At 44.1% G+C, this 25,319-nt stretch overlaps 1 protein-coding gene across 2 annotated transcripts in view; it reads left to right on the top strand.

Annotated features, from left to right (window-relative positions):
* Nucleotides 1-25,319, top strand: part of RPTOR (regulatory associated protein of MTOR complex 1) — a 353,659-nt gene that overhangs the window by 203,769 nt on the left and 124,571 nt on the right. For both annotated transcript variants that reach the window (XM_007462338.1, XM_007462339.1), the window contains exon 7: nt 18,877-18,936. In XM_007462338.1, the coding sequence (XP_007462400.1) occupies nt 18,877-18,936 (60 nt within the window). The remainder of the gene's footprint in view (nt 1-18,876; nt 18,937-25,319) is intronic.

The following is a 25,319-nucleotide window of genomic DNA, read 5'->3' as shown; positions in this document are numbered from 1 at the left end:
TTCGTGAAAGACACAGAATACTAAACCTGACACAAAAAGAAAAAGAAAATATGGATAGTTTATATCTCATAAAGAAACTGAATTCCCTAGTTAAAAGCCTCACAAAGAGAACTGCAAGCCCAGATATCTTTGCTAATGAATTCTAGCAAACATTTAAGAAAGAAATAATACCAACACTTATACAAACTCTTTCAGAAAATAGAGGAAGGGGGAACATTTCCCATCCCATTTTAATAGGCTGACTTTATCTTAAAAATCAAAGTCAGACAAAGACTCTGCAAGTGGCGGGGGGAAAGCTACAGGTCAAGATCTCTCATGAACACCGGTATAAAAATTCTTTGTTTTTCTTTATTTGTTTAAAACAATTTTTAAAAAATTTTTGGCCTTGCCACACGACATGCAGGATGTTAGCTCCCTGACCAGGGGTCAAACCTGCTCCACCTGCAGTGGAAGCACAGAGTCTTAACCACTGGACCACCAGGGAAGTTCCAACAGGTATAAAAATTCTTAACAAAATATTAGCAAATGAAGCCCAACCATATAGAGAGAAGATCAAGTATTATGATCAAGTAAGGCTTATCTCAGGAATGCAAGGCTTAACATGAAAATCAATCAGTGTAATTCATTACATTAGCAGAATAAAGGGGAAAACCTATATGATTATTTTAATAGATGCATAAAAAGAATATGACAAAATTCACGGTTTTATGACCAACTGATTCAGCAAACTGCAAATAGAAGAGAACATTCTCAAGCTCATAAAAGGCATCTAAGAAAAACTTAGAGCTAACATTGTAGTTGAAATGGTGAAAGACACTTTCCCCAGAAGACTGGAAACAAGGCAAAGATGTTCACTCTCACCGTTCTTTTCAATGTTGTACTGGAAGTCATGGTCAGTGCAATAAGCTAGAAAAGAATCAAATGGCATGCAGACTGGCAAAGAAGTAAAAATCTCTTCACAGACAACATGATTATCTACGTAGAAAATCATGAGACGTCTACGAAAAAGTCACAGGAACCAATGCATTTTAGCAAGGCTCCAAGGTACAAGATCAATACCCCCAAATCAGCTACATTTCTATAAAGTAAAAACTAATAGTTGGAAATTGGAAATTTTAAAAAATATATAAGCTATGGCATCAAAATTCTGGAATACTTGGGAGTGAATGTAATAAATATATGCAAGATCTGTGCACAAAAACTATGAAACATTGCAGAGAGAAAGACCAAAATAAATGGAGAATTATACTGTGCTTATGGAGTAGAAGACTCAATATTTTAAAACTTTTATTCTATCCAGGTTGATCTATAGATGCAGTGCAATATTCCAGTCAAAATTACAACATTTTTTTTTTTTTGGAAATTGATGTTGATTTTAAAGTTTATATAGAAATGCGAAGAGTCTAGCCAAAACAATTTTGGAAAACAGGCATGTGGTTCATTTCAAAATTTAATGTATACATATAGCTGATTCACTTTGTTATACAGCAGCAACTAACACAACAATGTAAAGCAATTATACTCCAATAAAGATGTTAAAAAAAAAAAGAAAGAAATGTTTGTGAACAAACAACTCATGAAACGGGAACCTGAAGTGGCTATTAAAATTTTGGAAAAAAAAAGATTTAATGTAAAGCTACAGTAATCAAGACTGTGGTATTGGTATAAGGATAGCCATGTAGATTAATGGAACAGAGTATGGAGTATGGAGCAGAATTAGACCCCCACATATATGATCAATTGATTTTGGACAGAGGTACCAGATAATTCAGTGGAGAAGGGACTGTCTTTTCAACAAATGGTGCTGGAACTACTGGCTATCCATTCGGGAAAAACAAAAATAAAATCAAAATCCCAGCCCTTATTTTACACTAAGCAGAAAAATTAATTTCTGATCTTCTATATATAAAAGACAAAACTATAAAACTTATAGATGAAAACATAGGAGAAAATGTTCATGATTTCTTACATGTAACACAAATAGCACAAATCATTAAAAATTGATATACTGAGGTTCATCAAAATAAAGACATCTGTTCTTTGATAGACACCATTAAGAAAATAAAAAGACAAGCCACAAACTAGTTGAAAAGATTTACAATACATGTATCTGAGAATATATAAAGAACGGTATCTAGAATATATAAAGAACTGTAAAAACTCAATCATAAGACAACCCAAATTTTAAATAAATGGCCAAATGATTGGAATAGACACTTGACAAAAAGAGAGAGGAAGAACCGACAGACCCACAAAAGGTGCTCGTGTGTTGGCCAGAATGTGGAGTAACTGGAACGCTCATACATTGCTGTGGGGATGAAAATAGTACAGCCACTTTAGAAAACAGTTTAGCCATTTTTAATAACTTTAAATATGCACATAGCATACAACTCACCTATTCTATGTATTTACCCAAGAGGAATGAAAACATGTGTCCACACCAAAATGTGCAATGAGTGGTCATAGCTGTGTTCATGGTGTCCAAAACCTGGAAACAATCCAGAGAGATGTTCATCCATGGGTGAATGGACCAAATTTTGGGACATACACTTAGTCTGTTACTGCTTACCAATAAAAAGGAACAAGCTATCGATATAACATGAATGAGTCACTGCTTGAAAAGAAGATAAGCACAAAAGAGTACATAGTTTTATCATTTTGTGAAGTTCTCAGAGTGAACTACAACAAGAGAAAGCAGATCTGGGCTTGCTGGAGCCAGATACAGGGATGAGATGGACAGCGCTTCTGGGGAGTGGAAATGTCCTGTGTGGGAATTGTGGTGGTTGGTTGCACAGACATAACACATTTGTCAAATACTTCAAATTATAATCTGAAATGGGTGCATTTTATTGTATGCAAATTGTACCTCATTAAAGTTGATTTAAATGTTTTAAAATGCATAATATTGGGTGAAAAATGATACTTTTTTGTAAATTAAACGCAAAAAATATAGTGTAAACAAGTTTGCACATATACTTGAAATATGGAAGGGCATAGATTAAATAGATGTGAGTGCCTATGGGGTATTGAGACAGTCTGGGGATGTAGGGAAGAAAATGGCAAAACAAAAGAGAAGGCTCATACACGATGATGATGTGTTCCACTAACTCGGGACTGTGAGCAGCCTTCTGGACACCTAACATCTTAGAAAGTCACATATATGAAACGGACTAGACAGACCACCCTTTGCAAGATACCAGGATTTTAAAATCATGTCTCCTTTTATTTCTTTTAAATATCAGGTGTCAGTGTTGTCCCAAGGCTCAGTGTAATCAATAATGGTAAAAAGCTAAGAAATATAATGTTTACAGAGTTACTGTCTAAATATTGACCAATTTGACCAAATTTTAGGCACATAGGGCCTTTTGAGAATCATCTTATTTCCCAGAGAAAAAGTATTAAGTGAATTTTTTTTTTAAGGGCAGCTTACCTTTTTATTATTGTTCACATTTGGATTTATTTATCTTCTAGTAATTTGCTGTTGGCTCACATTCTCCCTTCTCCTCCAGTGTTTACCTAACAAGAGTACGTGGAATGTATTATCTCAGATGGATCTCACTAGGCAGTTCCGTGAGTCTTTGGTGAGAGTTTGAACGAATCAGTATGTAATGTGTGTGGAAGACTCGAGGGGAGCAAGCGTGAACAGAATATTCTTTTAACATAACAGGAATGTTCAGAAGAGAGTAAAGATTATATGCAGTTCAGCTCACAGTGGGACTCTTACAGCCACGGAGTTATTAAAATAGTTACAGGAAGTCAACTCTGGGTGAAATGATGCTTATAAAATAGTGTTCTGCCCCTGCCGGCCGGCCGGCCAGCCTCCCTCCCTCCCTCCCGGTCCTCCTCATGATTGTCGGCCAGTGGAAGCAAAGTCGTTTGTCCTCTGCTGCTTTGATACCATCATCACTATGTTCCAAATTAGTTTTAATCCCTGTTTGAAATCATATGTGCAGAGCAACTGATTCTATCACTTTTTATAAAACAATTACCTGATAACTATTTATTTGCTTATTTGTATCTTCTTAAACTTCTGGGCATTTTAACGGTACTTTGACTTCTAATCTGATTGGTGTGCCTAAGGATGCAAAATCAGTAACAGCAAATCACTGCTTCAGAGACTGTTAACGTATACAGCTGCATACTTGACAGCACACTTCCATGACCCTTATGGACATAAAAAAGCAATCCTTTGATTGGTGCTGAACTAGGCGGCGTATTGCATGAACCAATTTCATTCTCTTTTTACTTTTGCTGACATGGAATTGATGGTCCCTCTTAAACAACATCACGTTTTGTACCAGAACAGTGTGACCACGTAAAACCCATGCAGATGGTAGCATAGTGACCCCATCAGCGTCTAAAATAGTGTAAATTAAGCCACGAGATGTCAGCCTCTTTGTTTTTTTTTACTTCTTTATTTTACACAGTTTATTCTGAGCGTTTAAACTGGATGCAGAGGCCATGTTAAGGCACTGAGACTGGGCGTTAAACCTCGTTCTAGTGTTAACTGTTGTCACCATGGTCATCAGAACAGCTTGTTTGCTTATCCTGAGATTGAATGGACTTGTGAAATAAGTTCTTTTGAATATGTGTTCTGTTCAGTAAGCCTTATTATAAGTACTAAAATTATAAAGATCTGTGAGACAAAGTCTGCTAAAGAGACCCTTTTTTTTTTTTTTTTTTTAACATCTTTATTGGGGTATAATTGCTTTACAGTGGTGTGTTAGTTTCTGCTTTATAACAGAGTGAGTCAGTTATACATATATATATGTTCCCATATCTCTTCCCTCTTTGAAGAGACACTTTTTATCAATACTGCTCTTGGGGATGGAGAAGAGGATGAGGAGATTCCTCTGCTCGCCGTGGAGGCAGCCAGCATTTCTGGGGGGTCATTGGTTCTGACCTCCTGTGACGAGTAAAGTCTGGCTCAAGTGAGGAGGAAGAGGCGCCTGAGCACAGTCACCGCCAGGCCATGTCTGGGCGATGGCAGAGCGTCTGGTGTGGCAGGGGCCCTGAGGACTGAAGGGGGCAGGTGACCATGAAGTGGGAAGAGGGTGGAGCCGTGGATGTGCAGCTTGAAGGTGGGCTGTTCCGTAGGACCTTGTTCCAGGGGTATGGTGCTGGGTCTGGGGTCCCGTCTCCAGAGCCAGTGAGACGGCTTGATCTCTCCCCTCCAGGAGTGTGATGGCTGATTCGGGAGACGTGTACGTGGATTAGTAATAGAGTGACTCGGGTGCTGCTGGAAATGGGCACACGGAGACGCAGACCCACACCCGACAGGGCAGCTTCCCCGGGTGGGCAAGACCTGGAGGCGGCCATAGCAGTGGCCCTCTGGTGGGCGTGGGCGAGCTCAGGACACCTGGGTGCTCCCAGCTGGCCTCTCCCCAGCCCCACCCACCGCCCCAGTGGAGGGCAGCAGGATTTGTGGATGTGACTCATAAAGGCGTTTCAGGGCCTTCTGATAACCCCCTCCTACTAAAAAAAAAAAAAAATCAAAACCAAAAGGAAAGACTGAGGTAAACAAATGGGACTGGAATGGAGAGGTGGCTTTCCAGGTGGAGGAGATCTGAGGGCCTGGAGGGAAGGAAGAGGTGGGAGCTGGACTCTGTCGGGTGGGGCCGGTGGGTTCTTTGCTGTCTGGTGGAGGGTCTGTGGTTGTTGGAACTTTGTTTTGAGCACAGCACGTGAGGCTTGAACAGGTGCGTGAGATGAGAGGAAAGCTCATCCCAGGGGAGTTGTTTCACTGGGGTCCATCGCCATGGTTTGGATGCCGTTGAGGTTACTCATAGAGAATGTAAGCCGAGAGGAGGGCCAAGAACACAGCACCAGGTTCTGCGAGTCCTAATGTAGGAAGGAAGCTGGCCGGAGGGAGTGATCGGAGCGGCAGAGTGGAGAGGGCAGCCAGACCCCCACATCCCTCTGAGGACCCTTCAGGGTTGAGGATTGGGAGAGGCCTTGAAGTTGACAGTTAGGAAGTCCTCAGTCACCTCAGGCAGTTCTAGAGCCACTGGAGTGGCAGCCAGAAGACACGGGGCTACCCTGAGAAAGGGGAGGCAACACAGGCATAAACTATGTTAAGGAAGTGAGGGGTAAAGGGGCAGAGGATCAGTTGCTCTTTTGAGGGGAAAATGGACGACTTAAGGAAAGAGGTTGTTGGCTTTAAGTTAGTTGCTTTTTTAGTGTTCTTGTTTTTAATAGGCAAACATTTGTAGACTGGAAGGTAGGTATCTTTTAGAGAGGAAGCAGTTGAGGCGGGCTGAGGCTGCCCCTTTCCTAGCAGTGGGGTTCATCTGCTTCTTGAAGCCGTGAGGGCAGGTTTGGAAGAATCTCAATGGACGGTAATGTCCCAAGGTCACTGACCTGACACCTAAACCAGAGCCCAGGAGTACAAGCAGGTAAAGTCAGCAAGCTTGACTCAGTGAACACCCTCGTGGTATGATTTCCAAGCTTCCTGCCTGTCTTGGGAGTCCAAGGACAGATTGTGTATCAGACATTGTAAGGAACACAATTTACATTTAAAAGATAATTGGAAAATCAACCTGAATTCACTCATTTGCTGCCAGAATACCAGGAATTGGCTCAGTTTCTCAGCAGAGCTCCTCCTCACCCCTGCCCCCTGGGAACTGTTTTTCTGGTGGATTCAATACCGTGAGAGCATGGAGAAGCCAATGAAATGTCTGGGCTTCCTTCCCTGCACCTGACCTGGCGTTGCCAGGCTCTGGTCTGCAGAGGAAACTTGCTTTGGCCTGGTGCCTCTGCTTGTTCCCCACACGGTCCTCAGACCAGCAATGTTATCATCGTGTCCACCTGCCTCTAAGTTAATGGGCACAGACGGTTCATAAAGCAGCTGGAATATCTGGTACTTATCGGGGTACTTAATTGACAAATGTCTTACAAGAATTAAAATGATGTCGGTGCTATTAATGTTCAGAAACGTATTTGGGTGTTTTCTTTTCCTTGAGTATAAGTGGAGAGCTGAGTGCAGAAAAGCATGTAGGGAGAGCTTAGGTGTTAGAAGGAGCAGGAGAGGATGGGGGTGGGGGGTACAAAGTCAGTCCAACCTTAAATATGAGACCTAAAAAGCAGGGAGATTTAAATCCTGAGGAAGACAACTGCATAGACTGCAGCCCAAGACTAGACTTGGGCGGCTGGCATGCCAGCCGTGGTCCAGGCAGGAAGGAGAGATTTGACTATAGTATTCCTCCTGCAAGGCTGTTGGCCTTTGTTAATGAGCACAGGTTGGACCAAACCTGGACCTGAGATGTGCACACTTCTCATTTGTTTGCTGTTTAAGCTACTTCTCTGTTGCCTCTATTTTACCTGTTAGACAGGGATGTGCAGGTACTTCTGTCAGTTCTCTCCTGAGCCAATGGCTGGACCATTCACCCTGCCTGGTGGCTCCCACTCCACCTGTGGCCTCCCCCGCACAGCTGGAGGAGTCTCTCTTTACAGGCTTTCATCTTACTACTTGTTCCCTCTTTTCTTCCTGCTTTCACTGCTTGAGTTTGAGACGATGCATTGAATTGTCTAGAGGAGCACAGTGGTACATCATTTTTGAGTTTGGGTCCGGTGGCCTTAGCCCCCGTGTGAATGTTGTGGCACGTGGCTGTAGAGGTGCGCTCTCACGCTTGGCCACGTAACTGGCTGGGTAGTTTCAGAACCTTCTGAACCTCATCTCTCTCCCCTGAAGTAAGAATAATAATAGCAAACGAAGAAGCTGTCTGGACACAGAAGGTACTTCATAAACGACATTGTCCCTATCTTAATCTTCCTGGAATCCCTGGAGATGCTGCCGGGCGGACCAACAGATGGAGGAGTCATGGCTCGGCTCACAGCTTCTGCCCTAAAACACCAAACCCGTTGCCTCTTTTCCATGTTGTGTTCTTCCCAGTTAGGAGTTCAACCTGGAAACTGAGTCAGAGAATGCGAATTTTTTTAACAGGTAGAACTTCCCACGTTTAAAACACCTGGGGCTTATTACAGAGACTCCTTCTTGTGGCTGCTTTTTTTTTTTTTTTTTTTGTGGTATGTGGGCCTCTCACTGTTGTGGCCTCTCCCGTTGTGGAGCACAGGCTCCGGAAGCACAGGCTCAATGGCCATGGCTCACGGGCCCAGCCGCTCCGCGGCATATTTTGCGGTACGCGGGCCTCTCACTGTTGTGGCCTCTCTCGTTGCGGAGCACAGGCTCTGGACGCACAGGCTCAGCAGCCATATCTCACGGGCCCAGCCGCTCTGCGGCATGTGGGATCTTCCTGGACCGGGGCATGAACCCGTGTGCCCTGCGTCGGCAGGCGGACTCTCAACCACTGCGCCACCAGGGAAGCCCCTTGTGGCTGTTTTTCAGCATGGGTTTTGCCGTGCTATTGGCAGGTGGGAGGTGAGCTGCAGCTGAGAAGCGCCCATTCTCTCCAGGGTTGGAGTGCAGCCTCACGCGCGACGGGAGCCTGGTGACCGAGTCTGAACTGACCAGGCGTGCACAACACTGAATTAACTGCTGACTGAATTTCTAAGCCAGCCTCTGGCTCTCAGGAGTCTCCTTGCAGGGAGAAGTCTACTGGTTACATAGGAAAGAAGAGAAATGAAAGTCTGCGTTATTCCAGTAAAGTGTCTGTAACTCGCTGGAGGGGTTTATTTGTATCTTTTGATCGTGGAAGGAGCGTGACACTGCATAGCTCATCTTGGTCTCCCATCCTGCTTAAAATTCCTTCCAGCCGATTTCTTCTCTCACTTGTATCTGGAGAAGAATCAGGGCTTGGCTTGGGGCCACCAGACGCGCCGGCGACTTCAGAGTTCTGCAGTGACATCAGCTTCAGTCCCCTGTAATAGGGACTGACTGATTCTAAAATGATCCACGCAGGTCGCTGTGTAGCTCATGAGCACTGCTGCTCTCAGCGTATCATGGGCTTATGTTTTTAAATAGGGTCAGCTCTTTTGAAGTTGTCACTTGAATGGTAAGTGGTATGGAATTTGGTGCTGCAGTGCCTGCCCTCCTCATTCACTGGGGCAGGGGTGGCCTCGGTTCGCCTGTATTTCCTCCATCCTTGTGCACACGGGCATGAATTGACCCCCAGAGTGAACTTTTGGATGTAGAGGAAAGATTGGGGGTCAAGGACATAGCTTCTTAATACAGAAAGGGCACATCAGGCAGCAAGAAAAATATAATAAGAATAAATACGGTGGAAGATTGTAATTTAAGTGGTGTTTGCCTCTTTAGTTTAAAAGAATCACTTAATTTTTACATAAATTTAACTTTCTGGGTCTGCCATGAGGCCATCCTATATCCTAGACAAGGACAGATGAGGGCCCAGCTGCTGTGTGTGAGAGTGAGTAAACAGGTGTGTTTACTGGGAAACACTCCCTTCAGCCATTTGGCCCTGTTTTCCCTTTATACTAGAGAACTTCGGTTCCTAGGGGACAGCAGCCTCCGCCACCACCTCTCAACCATTCCTCAGCACTGCCAGCGCATGAAGACGCCTACTAAATCAGAACTGTGCAGCAGGGCTCACAGGGAGTTTCCCTGGGTGAGAGGATTGGGGCTCTGTGTGTTCCGTGTGAAATTCTTGTTTTCTGTGGCCGCCCCTTCCTGACTGCCGGCTCCCTCCAGGCAGGTTTGTATGTGTTCACTCCTCAGCTTTGTCAGTAGGCAGTGTAAACACAGTCCTTGTTTTCAGTTTATCAGGTAAAATTACACCTTAAGATTTGAATCAGGCTGAGGAGGCTGGGGCATGTGAGGCTGTCCTGGACAAGCTGGATTCTAACTTCTTTATCAGGTGAATTCCATGGAAACAGGGTCCGGAAAGTTTGGAAGAACTCCATGGAAGCTTGTTGTGTGTTCTGCATCTCTCCTGTGGTTGGGGGTCGTGAGTGTCACCTCTGTGGAAGAGAGCTGCACTTTTAGGAGAGAGTGTTGGTTTTCTGCTTTTGCAGATCAGTACAGGGGCTTTGCTGTCAGGACCGACTCTTAATGACCACGGAGATGAGCTGGGCTGGGAGCCCCTCTTTACATCTTGACATTCTTCAAAAACAGAAACAAACTGCTCAAGTTTTGAGAAATTAGATCTTTCCCTGGAGTGTTTTCCTGGCGTTGACTCATCAAGGTAGGAACATCTGCTCTGACCTCTCTCTGTTTACTTTTCATTGCAGGACAGTTTTCAGCCATTCTAACAAAACAGTCAAGAGAATAATAAAACAAACCCCCTTGTACTCATAACCCAAATCTTACATTTGTTACTTGCTCTATCATTTTCTTCTTATGACTATTTTTAGTAAATTTCAGAAATTATGATATTTACCCTCCAATACTTAAATATGCATTTTCTAAAAGACATTTTCCTTATGACAATTGTTTTGACCTTTTAACCTCTTCTGAACCAAAATGACAGCACCCTTGCAGAGTTAGCACTGTTCCCTTGAAAGTTCTTTCTGCTTTCACTGGGCAGGTACTTAAGGGACCCCTGGGATGTCTTCCAGGCTCTGGCCCTGGGGACAAGACAGACGGGATAGGCTCATTCCGACCATCATTCAGATGCTTGCCTCTGAAGCATTAGAGGGCAACTGAGACAGCTGGCTCCTGAACCTCATTTGTGTCTTGTCCTGGTTACTGGTCTAGAAGCTCCTGAGGAGAGTGAGCCATTCTGTACATTTAAAAGCGGTAGCTATTTAAAGATTGTAAATTACAAAAGTCTCTTTTTCTACTTTTTTTTCCCTAATAATACACATGGCATGCTTTTTAATTTAGTTACAAATACCAGATGATTGGCACACTGTTTCATGTGGGGTTTTTTTGTTTGTTTCTTTGTTTTTTAACCTGCTACATTAAATGAAATGTAGCAGAATTTGCTTGTCTTATTTTAATAGTGTATTGACACTTTGAGCTGTTTCCCAAAATTCCTTTAAAAGCCTGACATCTCTGGCAGTGCGCTTCATGTTCAGAAGGACTTGGTTAAAATAGTCTGATCTGTTAAGCTTCCGCGGCACCTCCATCTGTGGAGACCCCAGTGTCGGCCCATAAGAAGGACTCGGCCACACTCAGTACAGCCTCTGCTCGGAACGCAGCTACCCGAGGACTCCAGAAAGTGAGTGGCACCTTGGGGACTGAAATCAAACCGTGAATAACACTCATAGTGGGGATCAGTTCTGCATGTCTTTTCCTGCCCTGTGTTTCCCAGCTCTGACCCAGGTGCAGGCTAGACCTGCACAGGGAGTGCTGAGAGCAAGACTACTGGGGAAGCCCCTCTTTCTCACTGGAGGGGAGGGTCACCTGCATGTGGGAGAGAGTGGAGAGCACACCCCCTCCACAAAGTACCAACCTGGAGCTCCATTCGGGAGCTCTCTGAATCTCTTTGTTTAAGATTCTTTTTAGAGCTCAGTCTCCAGCCCCCTTCCCTCCTGAGGTCAGAGGCTGGAGGTCAGCATGGGGCTGAAAGTACCCTGCTGTTATCCAGTGTTGGTCTGTCTGGTGACCAGCCCCCACCCTGAGTCACCTCATCAGCATAAACTCAGGTGTGGTTACAAGGGGCTCCAGAAAGGAGACAGCATATGCTTTGTATCCTCAATGAAATTACAGAAAAATGGTCTCTGAAAAAAAATGAATAAATATTGAGATTGACAAAACAGTACATCAAGATGAAAAGAGAACTAGCAAAGAGAAAGTTTAAGAAATCAAATTTAATTCTGAAGTTTGTGACCTTAAAATTGGTCAGGAGTACAGGAAACAGAAAGCAGTAAAAACTAATGAGAAACAAGAAAAATAAAACAATGAAGATTCAACGTATAGATGATTATCCTTGAAATATGGAATAAAACAAATGGTAATAAAATAGTATGTAAGCATAAGCCGTATTTCAACAAGTATTGATATAAGCTTTCTCATTCTCTTCATAAAGTTACCATGACTGAGGTACCAAGCCTGACAAATGCAGTGTGTATACACATACACAGACACATACACACAAACACACAGAGGCACACACATATGCATACACAGACACACACTGCAGATGAGTTCAAAATGAAATATTAGCACTTAGAATCCTGCCATATAGTAAGAGAAGAATAAACTTTGGCCAAGTGAGATTCATTCCAGGACTGTTTTGATGACTTTCTGTTAGGCTGCCTATTAATATAGTGCATCATCTTAATAGGTGGGAGAAGAATAGTTATTTGATAAAATTTAAAATGAATTTTAATAAAACCTTATAATAAAAATAGAAGAATACTTCCTTTACATAAGAGAAACCTTCTAAACTAGCAGCTATCATCATGCACTGATGCTAAGTGACTACAAATCAATACCGTAAAAGTACAGGCTACCTCTGGGGAGGGGGCGGGAGCAGACACCATGGCAGGGACACATGGGGCCTTTTATATTTTGTAATGTGCTATTTCTTAATCTGTATGGTGCTTATATTTACTTTATTGTTCCTTAAACTCACATCTGTATCTTATATACTCTTCATATATGGTATACTTCACAATAATTTCCTTTAAATTGTTACCCTTTTTATATATTAAAAATAGCCAGTAAGGAAATGTTGGGAAGGAAAGTAAATCTGATTCACAGTAGCAGCAGTAACAATGACAAAACATAAACAAGGGGCTTCCCTGGTGGTACAGTGGTTAAGAATCTGCCTGCCAATGTAGGAGACATGGGTTTGAGCCGTAATCTGGGAAGATCCCACATGCCGCGGAGCAACGAAGCCCGTGCACCACAACTGCTGAGCCTGCGCTCTAGAGCCTGCGAGCCACAACTATTGAGCCCGTGTGCCACAAATACTGAAGCCCACGCACCTAGAGCCCGTGCTTCACAAGAGAAGCCACCACAACGAGAAGCTCACGCACCACAACGAAGAGTAGCCCCCATTCGCCACAACCAAAAAAAAGCCCACATGCAGCAACAAAGACCCAACACAGCCAAAAAAAAAAAAAAACCATAAACAAGCTAAGAGTGTATTGGACATATGTATAGAAAATTCCATAAAACTTTACTGATTGATACGAAAGGATATTTGAATAAATGGAGGAATTGACCACATTATTATTATGTGGTGAGAGCCAGAAGATTAAGGATATAAATTCTCCTTAAATGAAACCATAAATTTGACACATATTGATAAAGTAATTTTAAAGGTCAAGTAGAAGGATAAATGTTTGAGAAGACCCATGAGAATTTTTTGAAAAAATATGTGAAAGAAAATTTGTCCTACTTGTTATTAAAATGCATTTTGAAGTTTCAGGTGGAGTAAGAGCAGATATTTGAGGCTGTGGAACAGAGTAGAGCGTTCCAGAAACAGAATCTGCGGTATAAGAATTTATCATTTGGAAACAGAATGAATTACTCAATACTATATGGGGCACATGGCTAACCATTTGAAATTTTTTAATCCTTACCTCTTCCCTGAAAAAATAAACTCCAAATATACCGAGGATTTAAATGTAAAAAAGAAAACTCACAAAAGTACTGGAAAAATTGTCAGGAGAATTAAAGAGCTATAAAGGAAGTGATAGATTTTATTAAACACCAATTTTAAGTTTTGTATGGCAAAGAAAACAAAAAACAAAACTTAAAATTATAAATTGAGAAAAATTGTGTAATATATAACAAAGCCACTGTTGGTTCCATTAATGTATAAAGCACTTTTAAACTCAATAAGACAAGAAGGGCATAAACAGGAAACAAGCAAAAGAAAAATACAAAGAACTGGAAAAATTATTAGCTGGCATTTAACCTCAATAATAATCAAAGAAATTCCAATGATGTGTCATTTCTCACCTATCAGTAGAACAGAGGGTTTGTTTTTCTTTTATTTTGATAAACCCAGTATTTTCCAGAAGTTAAAAAGTGGGTATATTCAGCCTTGATGAGACAGTAAATGGCACTTCCCTCTGGAGAGCCATCAGATGACTGGTCATTCAATATGTGTACCCATTCGTCAGGCAGTTCCATTGCTACAAATGCATCCTGAGGACAGCATACTTATGTTCATGAAAAAGATAATGTTCTATGCATCAGCTTTTATATTGTCCATGATACACAAGGGCAAGTTACAGAACAGCATGTATAAACTACAGTCTTTTCATATAATGGAATACCAGTCAGCAACAAAACAGAATAAATTCATGATACAAACAAAAACATGGATAAACATCCAAAACATTATGCTAACTGGAAGAGGCCTTATACAAAAGTACATACTTGATGAGTCCATGTATGTGAAACTCTAGAACAGAGGAATAAAAATAAGTAGAAAAATCAGAGCAGTGTTTTTGCCTCTGGGGGCAATGGGAGGAAGTAGGAATTGGCCGAGAAAGGGTGAGAGAAAACTCCCTGGGATGTTGGTAGTGGTCCCTGTAGGAGCTTGGGTACATGGGCATGTGCATTTGTCAGAACCCAGTGAACAAACAATTAAGATGTGTGTACTTCCTTGTATGTAATCTTACATCAAAAGACAAAAACAATAAACAGATCTCAGTATGTGTGCTGAAGAATTTAAAGGCAAGTGTACCGTATCCTCTGTCGCACCAAAAATGAGATGGATTAATGGACGGAGAGGCAGAGATGTGATAAAGCAAATGCAATCAAATGCTGATGGTGGAACCTAGGTGGTGGGATGCAGGAACTTACTCTAAAATTCTTTCAACTTTGTTGAATGTTGGAAAATGCTGGAAAACAGATGTTTAAAAAAAAAAAAAACCACAGCTGTGGTGTGTATGGCAAATTCTCTTGTGGTAAGAAAAAAACTGAACAAAACCCAAGGGTAGATATTGGTTGTGCACGTGTGCTGGGCACATTCTGGATGCAGAGGAGCAGTCAGCAGTGGTCAGCAGTGGAATGGGGTGACAGGACAGACTCTTAATTTTCCATTACACACATCTGTATTGTTTGGGATGTTCCAGTGACTGTGACTCCTAGAACAAAATAAATCAGCATGATTCAATTTTCTCTAAGAGGTAAATGTGAACATGTTAATGGTTATCTTAGGTTTGGGGGTAATTTTTACTTGTAATTTTCTGTACTTTTAATTTTTTATGGTAAATATGTGGGGAGTTTTCTAATTAGAAAAAAAATTAATGTATTTCCATTCTCAGAAACAATAGCATCCAACAGTTATATGATAGTGTACAAGGTTACACAGTTGAGTTTTTTTTAACGTTAATTAATTTGTTCTGCATAAAAATCTTGAAGCCACTCACTTTCAAGAGCAACAGGAAAAAAAAGATATATGTGAAATATTAGAAATTAATCTTATACCGTATTCACTTGTTGACACATTTATGGATTATCAAAACTATATATTAAGGCACCCTTCTAAGTACTGGGGGCACACTGATGAACAAAATAAGAGAAGTCCTTGTACTCATTGAGCTTATCTTCTATGATAAAGACAAGCAATAACAAATATATAATAAGGTAGCAAGAAATGTTATTTTTAAAAAGCAGGGTATGCAGGTAGAGAATGAAGGTGCTATTTTCCTTAGGCTGGTCAGGGAAGGTAGAAGAAGTCCAAATAAAACAAAGGAGTAAACCTTCCAGTTATCTGGGGCAGGAGTGTTGCAGGCTGAGGGAACAGCAAGCGCAAAGGCCCTGAGGTGGGGCTGTACCTGGCGTGTTGAAGGAGCAGGAAGTGTGTCAGGGTGAATAGAGCTGGGTAAGCAGAGTGAGAGTGAGGAAGTGAAGTTAGAGCAGTGACTGGAAGCCCAGGGCAGGGCCTTGGGAGGCTAGGCAAGCACCCTGCATTTCATCCTTCATGGCAGGAAGCCTCTGGAGGGTCAAGATGAAATGACTTATCACAGCATTTCCTCTTAAAAGGGTTGCTTTGCCTGCTGGGTAGAGAATTCCTGGGAGAGGAATAGGAAGCACAGGCAAGAGTGGAAGCAGAGACTGTTCTGGAAAATGTGAGAGACACTGGGGCCTGGCCTAGGGCGGTGGCCTCAATGGGGTGACTCTGCCCCCCAGGGACATTAGGCAGTGTCAGGAAACATGTTTGGTTGTCACAACTGGGGTGTGGTGCTGCTGGCATCCTGTGGGTCGAGGCTAGGATGCTGCCCTTACAGCAAAGAATGATCTGGCCCTAAGAGTCCTTAGTGCACAGCTGAGAAATCCTGGCCTGGAGGGTCAGCAGGCAGGCAGTAAGCAGTGGTCTGGTGCTGTGTAACTGTTCACTCGACGTTTGGAAAGGGCAAGTCGGACAAAGAAGATTCAAAAGTGGCCAGAGCCTGTTGATGAGAGCTCTAGCACCAAGAGTAAGCACTAACCGACTGCCAGCTGTTGTGTTTATTGTCATAATTACTAATATCCAATTTTGTGGAATTGTCAAGCCACTTTTATTGCCTCTGATTTTGTCTGGTGCGAAGGAATAAATATTGGCTGATGTACAATTTGTGGATTGTCAGTCACTGGTTTATCCATGCTGCTCTTAATGCATATAACCATATCATAGATATTTTAAAGTTGCATCATGGCCCTATTTTTAATTTCCTACTTAATGGAACTTTATATTCTCAGCAGATTTATCATAATACCTATTTCCCAGTTAATAATTATTTTTATAATTTTAAAGTCTAATTCCAAAATGTGGTCAGCAATGAATCTGGTTTTATTAACAATTTTTCTCTTGATTTTAGGTAGAATACTCTCCATTGTGGATGAGACACTGAGAAAGTCTGGATTCTGTTATCTTCCTCTGAGGAGTATTTAGTTCTGTTCTTGTAGATGGTTTAATTGATTGAGGTCTCTTAGCTGTAGGACTGGTCTCCTTTGATTTTGCTCCTAGTTCTGGGGTGAGGCTCTGAATCCTGGACCATGGTTGTAACTGAGGCACCACCCCACAGGGTGTCAGTGGAAAGCCCCAGGTGTTGATAGCCCCCTAACGTGGCACTGGCTGTCCCCATCTGCATGCATGTCTGCTAGTGAGCAACTGTGGAAACCTCTGCCCATTGTGTTCAGCACTTCAGCTCTTGTGTCCCCGGGCCTCCTCGGGGTCTGGGCCCATGCCTGTGCAGTGTCGGGCTCAGCCCAGGGTCCTAGGAAAGCTTGCTCACAGAGTTGGACTCCTCCTTTCTAAGGCTTCCCCTGAAGCTCCTGGCAGCCTGGGGTTCTGATCTCCTTTCCGTTGAGCAGTGTCCCCGGCGCTGTGTGAATTGGGGAGCACGCCTGGGAAAAGCTGGTTAAGGCAGACCTTGTTATTCTTCTTTTAAGGGTCATGGCTTCCCTTTCTGCCTGTATTTGTTTGCTCTTTGGTGCTTTCAAGTGGTTGTTTTTTATATTTTGTCCAGAGCTTATTGTTGTTATTGACAAAAGGATTAGTCTGGCACAGACTATCATTATGGGAAGGCAGAGGTCCAGTCAGTAAGTGCGTTACAGAGAGAAAGATGACAGAGCAGCCCTGTTTGCATAGGCCTCAGAATTGGACTGGAAAATGTTTCCTGTAGACCATTTCTATCCACGGAGAGATCCTGATTCACATGGAGCCGCTGTCAGAGCTGCACGTGGGCTGGTTCGGCGGTTGCGGTGATGCACGGTAGCGGACAGGCCGAGTTCTCCGCCAGAGGAGTAAACAGAAGGATTTGTCTGGAGGGACTGACTGGCCCGGTGGAGCAGCTGGTCAGCCCAGCCGTTTGTGCCGGTGTGAGAGGGCCTCTGTCTGTGTAGGGCAAACACAGCCCTCATTTATGTTTCTTCTGCTCCGTGAATAGAGAGCACCGGCCGGCGCAGCCACAGCCAGGAAGATAACTTCCTTTGCTGGCTGAGCGAGGCGTTGCTCCCCGAGGCCATGAGCCTGGCGGGGCAGGGTGCACAGAGTCCCCTCTTCCCCTACCCCCACCCTCCCCCCGCTGGAGGGCTGCATGTTGGGAGCCAGTGGCCCACCAGATGCCGTCTTCACGGCCTTGTCTGTCGTCTTCCAGCCTCTGGGTCTCTCTCTGTCTCCTTGTCTTTCTCCCCCACCTCCACCCACCCACCGTACACGTCTCACTCCATGTGTCCTGAATGTGGCCGGTTCCTTGTACTCGTCCCCTCCCTTGAGCCCACTGGTATTCTCTGACCTTCCTCCACTTCTCACATCCACTAGTGATACTAAAATGCATTTTGTGGGTGTATTTGCTGTGTGCCTGATGCTGTTTTTATGGAGGGCGTTATTTGTTCTTAATTTTTAAAGCCAATGAATTAAATGTTTTACATTTCTCCTGCGACTGATACTAAGTTGCCTCTTCACTCCATGCTACCATTGATTCTGTCCTGCTGTGTGGCAATAGCCCTGACAGGAAGAAAGAGATGGTCTGAGACCTCCTGTTGGTGCACACAAATTAGGTGAAGCCTGGACAGTCCCACCCTAGCCCTCCAGGATGGCTCTGCAGTGAAGATTAAGTCTCGCAGCTCTGACTCCTCTGATTTTATGATAATTAAAAGGATACAATTGAATTCACTTTTGTCTTCTCTCACGAATTTCTTTTGTGTGCCTGGGGGTGGTTCGCTGATTCTTCCATCACTCTCCCCAGCTTGCTTGCTTAAGAAGGAAAAATAGAAAAGTGGAGCCTGTTCATCATCTGGGTGGAACCTTCCTGTCCTGTGGAATCTTGTGTGCACATGCCCCCAGCCCCTACCACAGTGGGGACTCTGCCCCGCCATCCCGCAGACTTGTTTCTCTCCTTCCACTGAAGACCTGCGGTTGCAGCTCCGTGTTCCTGCCCCTTTGAGAGGCTGCAGGGAGATTTTCTTCATAAACCTAAAAGCTGACAGAATTAAGAAAAACAGGGTTTACTTTTTCACCGTGGCAATCCCCATCCTCACCTTCCTCTCTTTGCTTTTTCTGTGGGACTGTTGCACTCTCTTGTTAAATATCCCATTGCTGTGATTCACTTTCTTTTCTTTCTCTGCAGGTTTTGCATGCAGAAATGCGTTAGTCTGGTGCCTGGAGTCACGCTGGATTTGATAGAAAAGTAAGTCAGCTTTTTAAACTATATGGCTTCTGGTGTGAGGGGAGTCTCCTTTTTTCACTCTTGGTTCTCAGAAGTACTTCCGGTCCGCACAGGTTGTTTCCCTTTCATGTGGGTGTGTTCCTTTGTTCTGATTAAGGCCATGTTTGTGATTGTTACATAGAACACAGCTAAATTTGGGGCCATATTAAAATGAAAAGAATAAAAGCTGAATCCTTTTGAACATTTAAAAATACTTCCAACACTGAGCCAAAGTAAAAACATATCGTTACACATACAGACCAATCACTTCACATACAGGTCATTGCCATACAGATCCATCACTCTGCACATAGAGATCATCACTTTGCTCCCCAGCTGCAAACGTCAGGTCACAGTTTAGCATCTTCCCAATGTTCTTCAATGTTCCCTTTCACGTTCTGCAACCTTCCATCCCCCCACCCCCAATTTTACATTCTATCTCAGGGCAGATGCAGTGGTCCATGCAGGAGGGGTCCTTCATGATGTGCTGCGGTTGCTCGGCCTCTCCTTGTCCTCCCAGGTCACAGGGCTGGCTTGTCTGCTCCTGTCGTGAGCCTCTTTGGGTCAGTACACCATCTCACAGCTCTAAACTTGACCTGCATTTTTTGTTTATTTGTTTGCGTGTTTATTTCATTCATCCTGATTCACCTAGGTAGTTCCTAACGCTTCTGTTCCGAACCCCGTTTCTTCTAGAATTAACATGCAAATTGTTTCCAAAGTCTTGATATACAAAATCTTGTGCTAAAACAGCTAAAGCCTGATTTTAATTACATTAGGCAGGAAAGGCAAATCTTCTAGTTTTCTCTCCTGGAAAACAACTTGCCTGTGTGTCAGGGGAAATACACAAAAATATCATGCCTGAACACCCACTGTAAGGGCACAGTGGACTCAGTCACGTGCATTCTCACGGGCAAATACAGAAAATGTGGTGGCTACCCTTGAACTGACAAAGTGGCCTGTCGGACATGTTGTTAAAGACCAACACCCATGGTGGGCTGCCGAGCACATGTTTGAAACCGTGCATAACTTGTGTGTGTGTGTGTGTGTGTGTGTGTGTGTGTGTGTGTGTGTACATATCAACAAGGCATGAAATGAAATAGTTACACTTCACTCTGGGTAGGAAAGTGGAATTTGGAGCAAGAAGCAGGGAGGAGCAGTGTTAGGGACTGATTTTTTTCCATCTTGTTTAATTTTTTTTATAAGAATATAGACATGTAAAACATAGGTACAAGTAAATTTAAAAGAAAGAATCAACAAAATACAATTAGGATACCTGCAAACGGTTCATCGAGTATAATTTCTTCCATTAAATTTTGGATAAATGTTTAAGGAAATCATGTGACTGGTCACTGCATCTGTTTGCTTCAAGATGCTTTTGTCCGCAAGCAAAATGGGATATTGTGACAAGAAAGAATTAGTGTAACATTGATCAGTACCAGCAGGTCAAATGGGAAGACCTGGTGGTCCCCTCTGCTCAGAGTGGGTCTTGGTTACCACTGCCCAGCCTACAGCTGATTCTTGGTTACCATTGACCAGCCCACATCTGGGTCTTGGTTACCACTGACCCACAGTTGAGGAGACTTTGAAGCCATTGCTGGAAAGGCAGTGCTGGCTGAGGCAGGGCCGGAGGATGCGCTGATAGATTGGCACTGCAGGCTGGGTGGGAAGCAGCGGGAACTTGAGGTCGGGATTGGGACCAGCAGCGGAGCTGTGTTCGGGGAGCTGGTTGTGCTAGCTCGGTCAGAGCAGGGACCGTAGACTTCAGTGTGTCACATTCGCAAGGGTCAGGGAGGGCGGAGGTCTGGCTCTCCGTGTGCCCCCACCCAACCCCCATATATAGTGTAAGGCACACCGGTGACTCTTGCTCATTTTCGAAACTGTGATGCTCTGGGCATGTGCAGCTGCTGGTTTTCTCCAAATCGGAGTGCTGGTGCAATCTGGTGTCAGGTGGTGGGGAGAACGTGTTGTGGCCTCATGTCCCCAATCCTGTCTGTGCTGGGCAGCCCGGTACCCCAGGGGTCGCTGCAGTCAGGAAGCAGAGGGCCAGGTGGCCAGGCGCTGAGTACTTTTTTAACTGGGCTCCACGATTGCCTTGTCCTGGTCACGCTCGCACAGCTTTCTTCTAGAGACAGAAGGCTCAACGCCCTGCCGCTCAAGGGAGCTGCTCCTCCCCGTTCTAAGCCAGCTTCACCTCCAAGGTGGGCTGAAACCAAGAAAACCATTCACAAGTGCTGGACAAACAAGGCAACCATCGAGAGACATCACACGGAGAGAAGTTAGAAAATAAGAAAATGCTAGATCTGCCTGGTTATCCGGCCTGTTTGGTTCGATTCCCTGATGAGATTTCAGAGTTTGGAAGCCATCCCATCAGAGTTCGCTCACCAGCACTGCTGTGCTGGGTCTGTGGGTCTTTACTTCTCTCCATTTCTGAGTGACAGAGCCTCTGTTACCTGTACCACAGATCTCCGTAGACATGTAATTCTCAAACCGTTATCCATTAAAACTTCGATAAAGTTACATTCTTTCCTAGCGAGGTGACTTCTGGTGACCAGTTCAGACAGTTCTTGTTCTGTGTAAATATTTTTTGAGCAGGGCTGGGTTGTCTCCTTCTCCCACTGGGTGGGGCGGCTCGAAGCATGAACGCAGCCCAGACCCTGTCTCACATGCTGGGTGGTGTACCCTCCTGGTCACTCAGCATGTTTGTGACCGTCCCTGACTGTGCTGTGCTCGTATGGTGCAGGTGGGCCCAGACAAACAGTGTCACGTGTTCCGAGTTCTCCAGACTAAAAAGAGCTGTTAAAAATCACATAACTTAAAAATATATTTTTTTAGGTTATTTAGTTAAACCCCCTGATATTACTGAAGAGGAACCTGGCTTTGGTTTGGTTCAGCTTCCTCGGTGACATTTCCTGCCTGACGGTCAGGTCTCTGGACGTCTCTCTGTGGTCTTTCCCATACACAGGCCCTCCCTTTTCCAGACTTTGGTATCCAGACAGCCAGCTCCTATCCTGTCACATTCTCAGACTTACAGTGTGCACAGCAACTTGACACCCTAAGCCTGATCCACAAAAGAAAAGAATTGGCAAATTGGACTTCATCAAAATTTAAACTATTTACTCTGTAAGACACTGCTAAGAGAGAGAAAAGATAAGCTACAAACTTGGGGAAAATATTTGCAAATCACATAGCTGACAAAGGACTTGTATCCAGAATATATGAAGATATCTCAAAACTCAAAAATAAGGAAAAAAAAAAAAACAAATTTTAAAATGGACAAGAGACACTTTACCAAAGAGAATTTAAGGTTGGCCAATAAGCACATGAGAAGATGTTCAAAATCATTAACTGTTAGGGAAATGTAAATTAAAACCACAGCAAGACACCACTGCACACCTATTAGAATGACTGAAACAAAAAAAGGCTGGCGGTACCGAGTGCGGTGAGAACTGGGATGGCAGGACTCCCACACGTTGCTGTGCAAAGGCAGAATGGTGCAGCCACCCTGGAGAAGTGCGTGGCTTCTTGTCACTTTAAACATACCTTAACGGGCTTCCCTGGTGACGCAGTGGTTGAGAGTCCGCCTGCCGATGCAGGGGACACGGGTTCGTGCCCCAGTCCAGGAAGATCCCACATGCCGCGGAGCGGCTGGGCCCATGAGCCATGGCCGCTGAGCCTGCGCTCTGCAACGGGAGAGGCCACAGCAGTGAGAGGCCCGCGTACCGCAAAAACAAAACAAAACAAAACAAAAAACATACCTTACCATATGTCCCTGCAGTCCCAGTCCCGGGGGTTTACCCTAGAGGAATGAAGACTTAGGTTCATACAAAGTCCTGTACAAGCATGTTTATAGTAGCTTTGTTCATCACCATCCAAACCTAGGACCAACCAGAATGTCCTGGGGGTGAATGGATAAACAGGCTGTGGTGCATCTGTGCAGAGGAGCACCACCTCCAGGGGGAAGGGAGGCCCTCGGGTCCACAGCCACGAAGGGTCCCAGAGGTCCTTCATGGAGTGAAAGGTGACACAGATCTGGTTCTATTCATGTGGCAATCAGGAAGACACAGAACTGCAGGGTCAGAGAACAGGACTATAGAGAGAGGCTATGAAGGTGATGGAATGTTCACTATCCTGAGTGTGGGGCTGGTTCCACAAACCTACACATGCTAAAATCATAGCGCCGCATACCCCAAACCAATGTACTGTATGACAACTTCAAAAATAGGATTAATATAGAATGTGGGGGAAATAAGATACCCTGTAAGAGATACAGGTCAGAATGACTAAAGGAAGTCATAGCAGAAACACCTGAACCCGGGAAGTGGGGACCAGAGGAAATGGAGAACAGAATTTGAGAGGGGAGTGGTCTTTCTACCATGAAATGTGCTCCATTGTTTCTTGGGGAGAAATCTTTATTCTTACTACTTAAACTGGCTAATGAGGATTGAAATATAGAAGCAAACACCCTTATATAATAAGATTTTAGTATTTTTCATCAAGCACAATTTTCCTAAATCAGGACTTCAGAGTTTGCAGCCACCAGTGTTCCTGGAAACACCCAGTGTTGACCCCTCCCCTTCCCCAGGGCTAAGTGACTTTCTAGCTGGTGAGTCTACACTTTGGCCTATGAAGGTTGTTTCACAGGGTCCTCTTTTCTCCATTTCCCCATCTCCTGTGCCAGGTGATACTACAATGCTGGTGAAATGCTAAAAGACTGGGAGTCTGTGTGTTTTAATTTAAAAAGAAAAACATCATTAATAGCATCCTGAGTGGGAATGGAGGCGAGGAAGGGGATGTGGTGGAACGACTGCAGATGGACCGACGTGGCTGGGGTCCTGGCCTCACCCTCAGGAGTCACACTCGCTGGGCACACCCCTGTCACGCCCACATCTGTCCCTGTCACACAGGTCGGACTGAGGAGCATGTGGTACTGTCGGCTCTGTGGGCGTCAACCCACAAATACTTCTGTGGTTTTACCACTTTCCACCAAGCTGCAGTGGGGGTAATGGTTAATACTACTTTGCATTTCTGAAGCCATTTGGATTTCTGATAAAGACTGAAGGGGGAAAGTGTCTTTCATACACCGGCCCTGTCCACCATCAGGTGAATGCTGCCACACAACTTTCGGAAAATTGTGTACCCAAAGTCCAGCTAGCTGTGCAATTTAAAAAGAGATCATTCCCATTCCAGAGGGGTTTGCATTTTAGAAAAGCGTGTTGTCCAGATTAATTGGGACAGGCTACAAGCATCCAGAATGAACCACACTTTTCCCCCCAGATGGAGCTTCATTTGGGTGGGTTGTGATGGTGGTGACAAAAAGAGAGTAAGAAGAAGACATTTTAGAAACCTCGAGTTTTTATTGAGAATAACTTTTCAAGGTACATTGATTTGGGTCTGAGTCATCATTCTCTGAATACAACTTAGCAAAAGTACAGTTCAGTTGAGATGTACACACATCATCGTTTTCAGTTGGAGGTGCTACGTGGCCTGCTCCCCTCGTAGCCTGGCCAAGGTTAGAGTGAATGTGTGGGGTTGAATTATGTTTATTTTTTATGCCAGGACAAACTCCAAACTTTAGTTATATGGCGCTAGTAGAAATCCAGATGTGCAGCTCCTTAAGATACCCAGCCACTAGAACCGTGAGATCTATTTCTGAGTAGATACAAGTTCTTAATTTCTGTAGCTTACTTGAGAGATTTTTCCATTTAAAATGCTATTCTGTTTTTTTAATTTTTAGATTTTTTTCCCCAACTGTGCTTACAGTCTGTAAGAAGAAAAAATGTCAAGAAGCAGATGTGATTTTGCAGTTACAAGGCTACAGAGAAATGCAGCACATCTGTGTTCAATAGAGTCTTCCAGGCTGCTGAGGTTTCTGTATTCAGAGAACATTCCTGGGGACAGTGTCTCATTATTTTTCACCTATTTTATCATCATTTTCTGGAGATTTCTGGTCAACATATGCAGCTCTTGGATGTAGCAAGCTCTTGGCATTCGCCTCTCTGGGGCTGTGTTTGGCCTCCACTCGCTGCGCTGGGGCTGCTTGGGGTTCCGTCAGGGTCATAACTCATCGTGATGTTTACCTGCACGTTGGTGAAGCAGTTCCACTCGGGAACTGTCGTGTGAGGTGATTCCTTACTTGTGAATCCTTGCCATGCTGAGTGCCTGAACTGCTGCTCTGGGCCAGACTGTCCAGGCTGATTTACCCTTTTCCTCCGTCTTGTCGGCAGTGCTCTCCTTCGATGGCCATTCTCACCATATCAAGTGCCCTTTGTCCACTGGATGCCCCTCCTCTGCACAAGCCCGCCCGCCTTTGGGACGTGGCTGTGACTCACCAGAAGAGGTGCAGGGAGTGTTCAGCGGAGCGTCGT

This window comes from Lipotes vexillifer, unplaced genomic scaffold, assembly GCF_000442215.2.
Source record: "Lipotes vexillifer unplaced genomic scaffold, Lipotes_vexillifer_v1.1 scaffold1691, whole genome shotgun sequence".
Lineage (NCBI taxonomy): Eukaryota > Metazoa > Chordata > Mammalia > Artiodactyla > Lipotidae > Lipotes > Lipotes vexillifer.
This window is presented reverse-complemented; position numbering and strand designations above follow the sequence as displayed.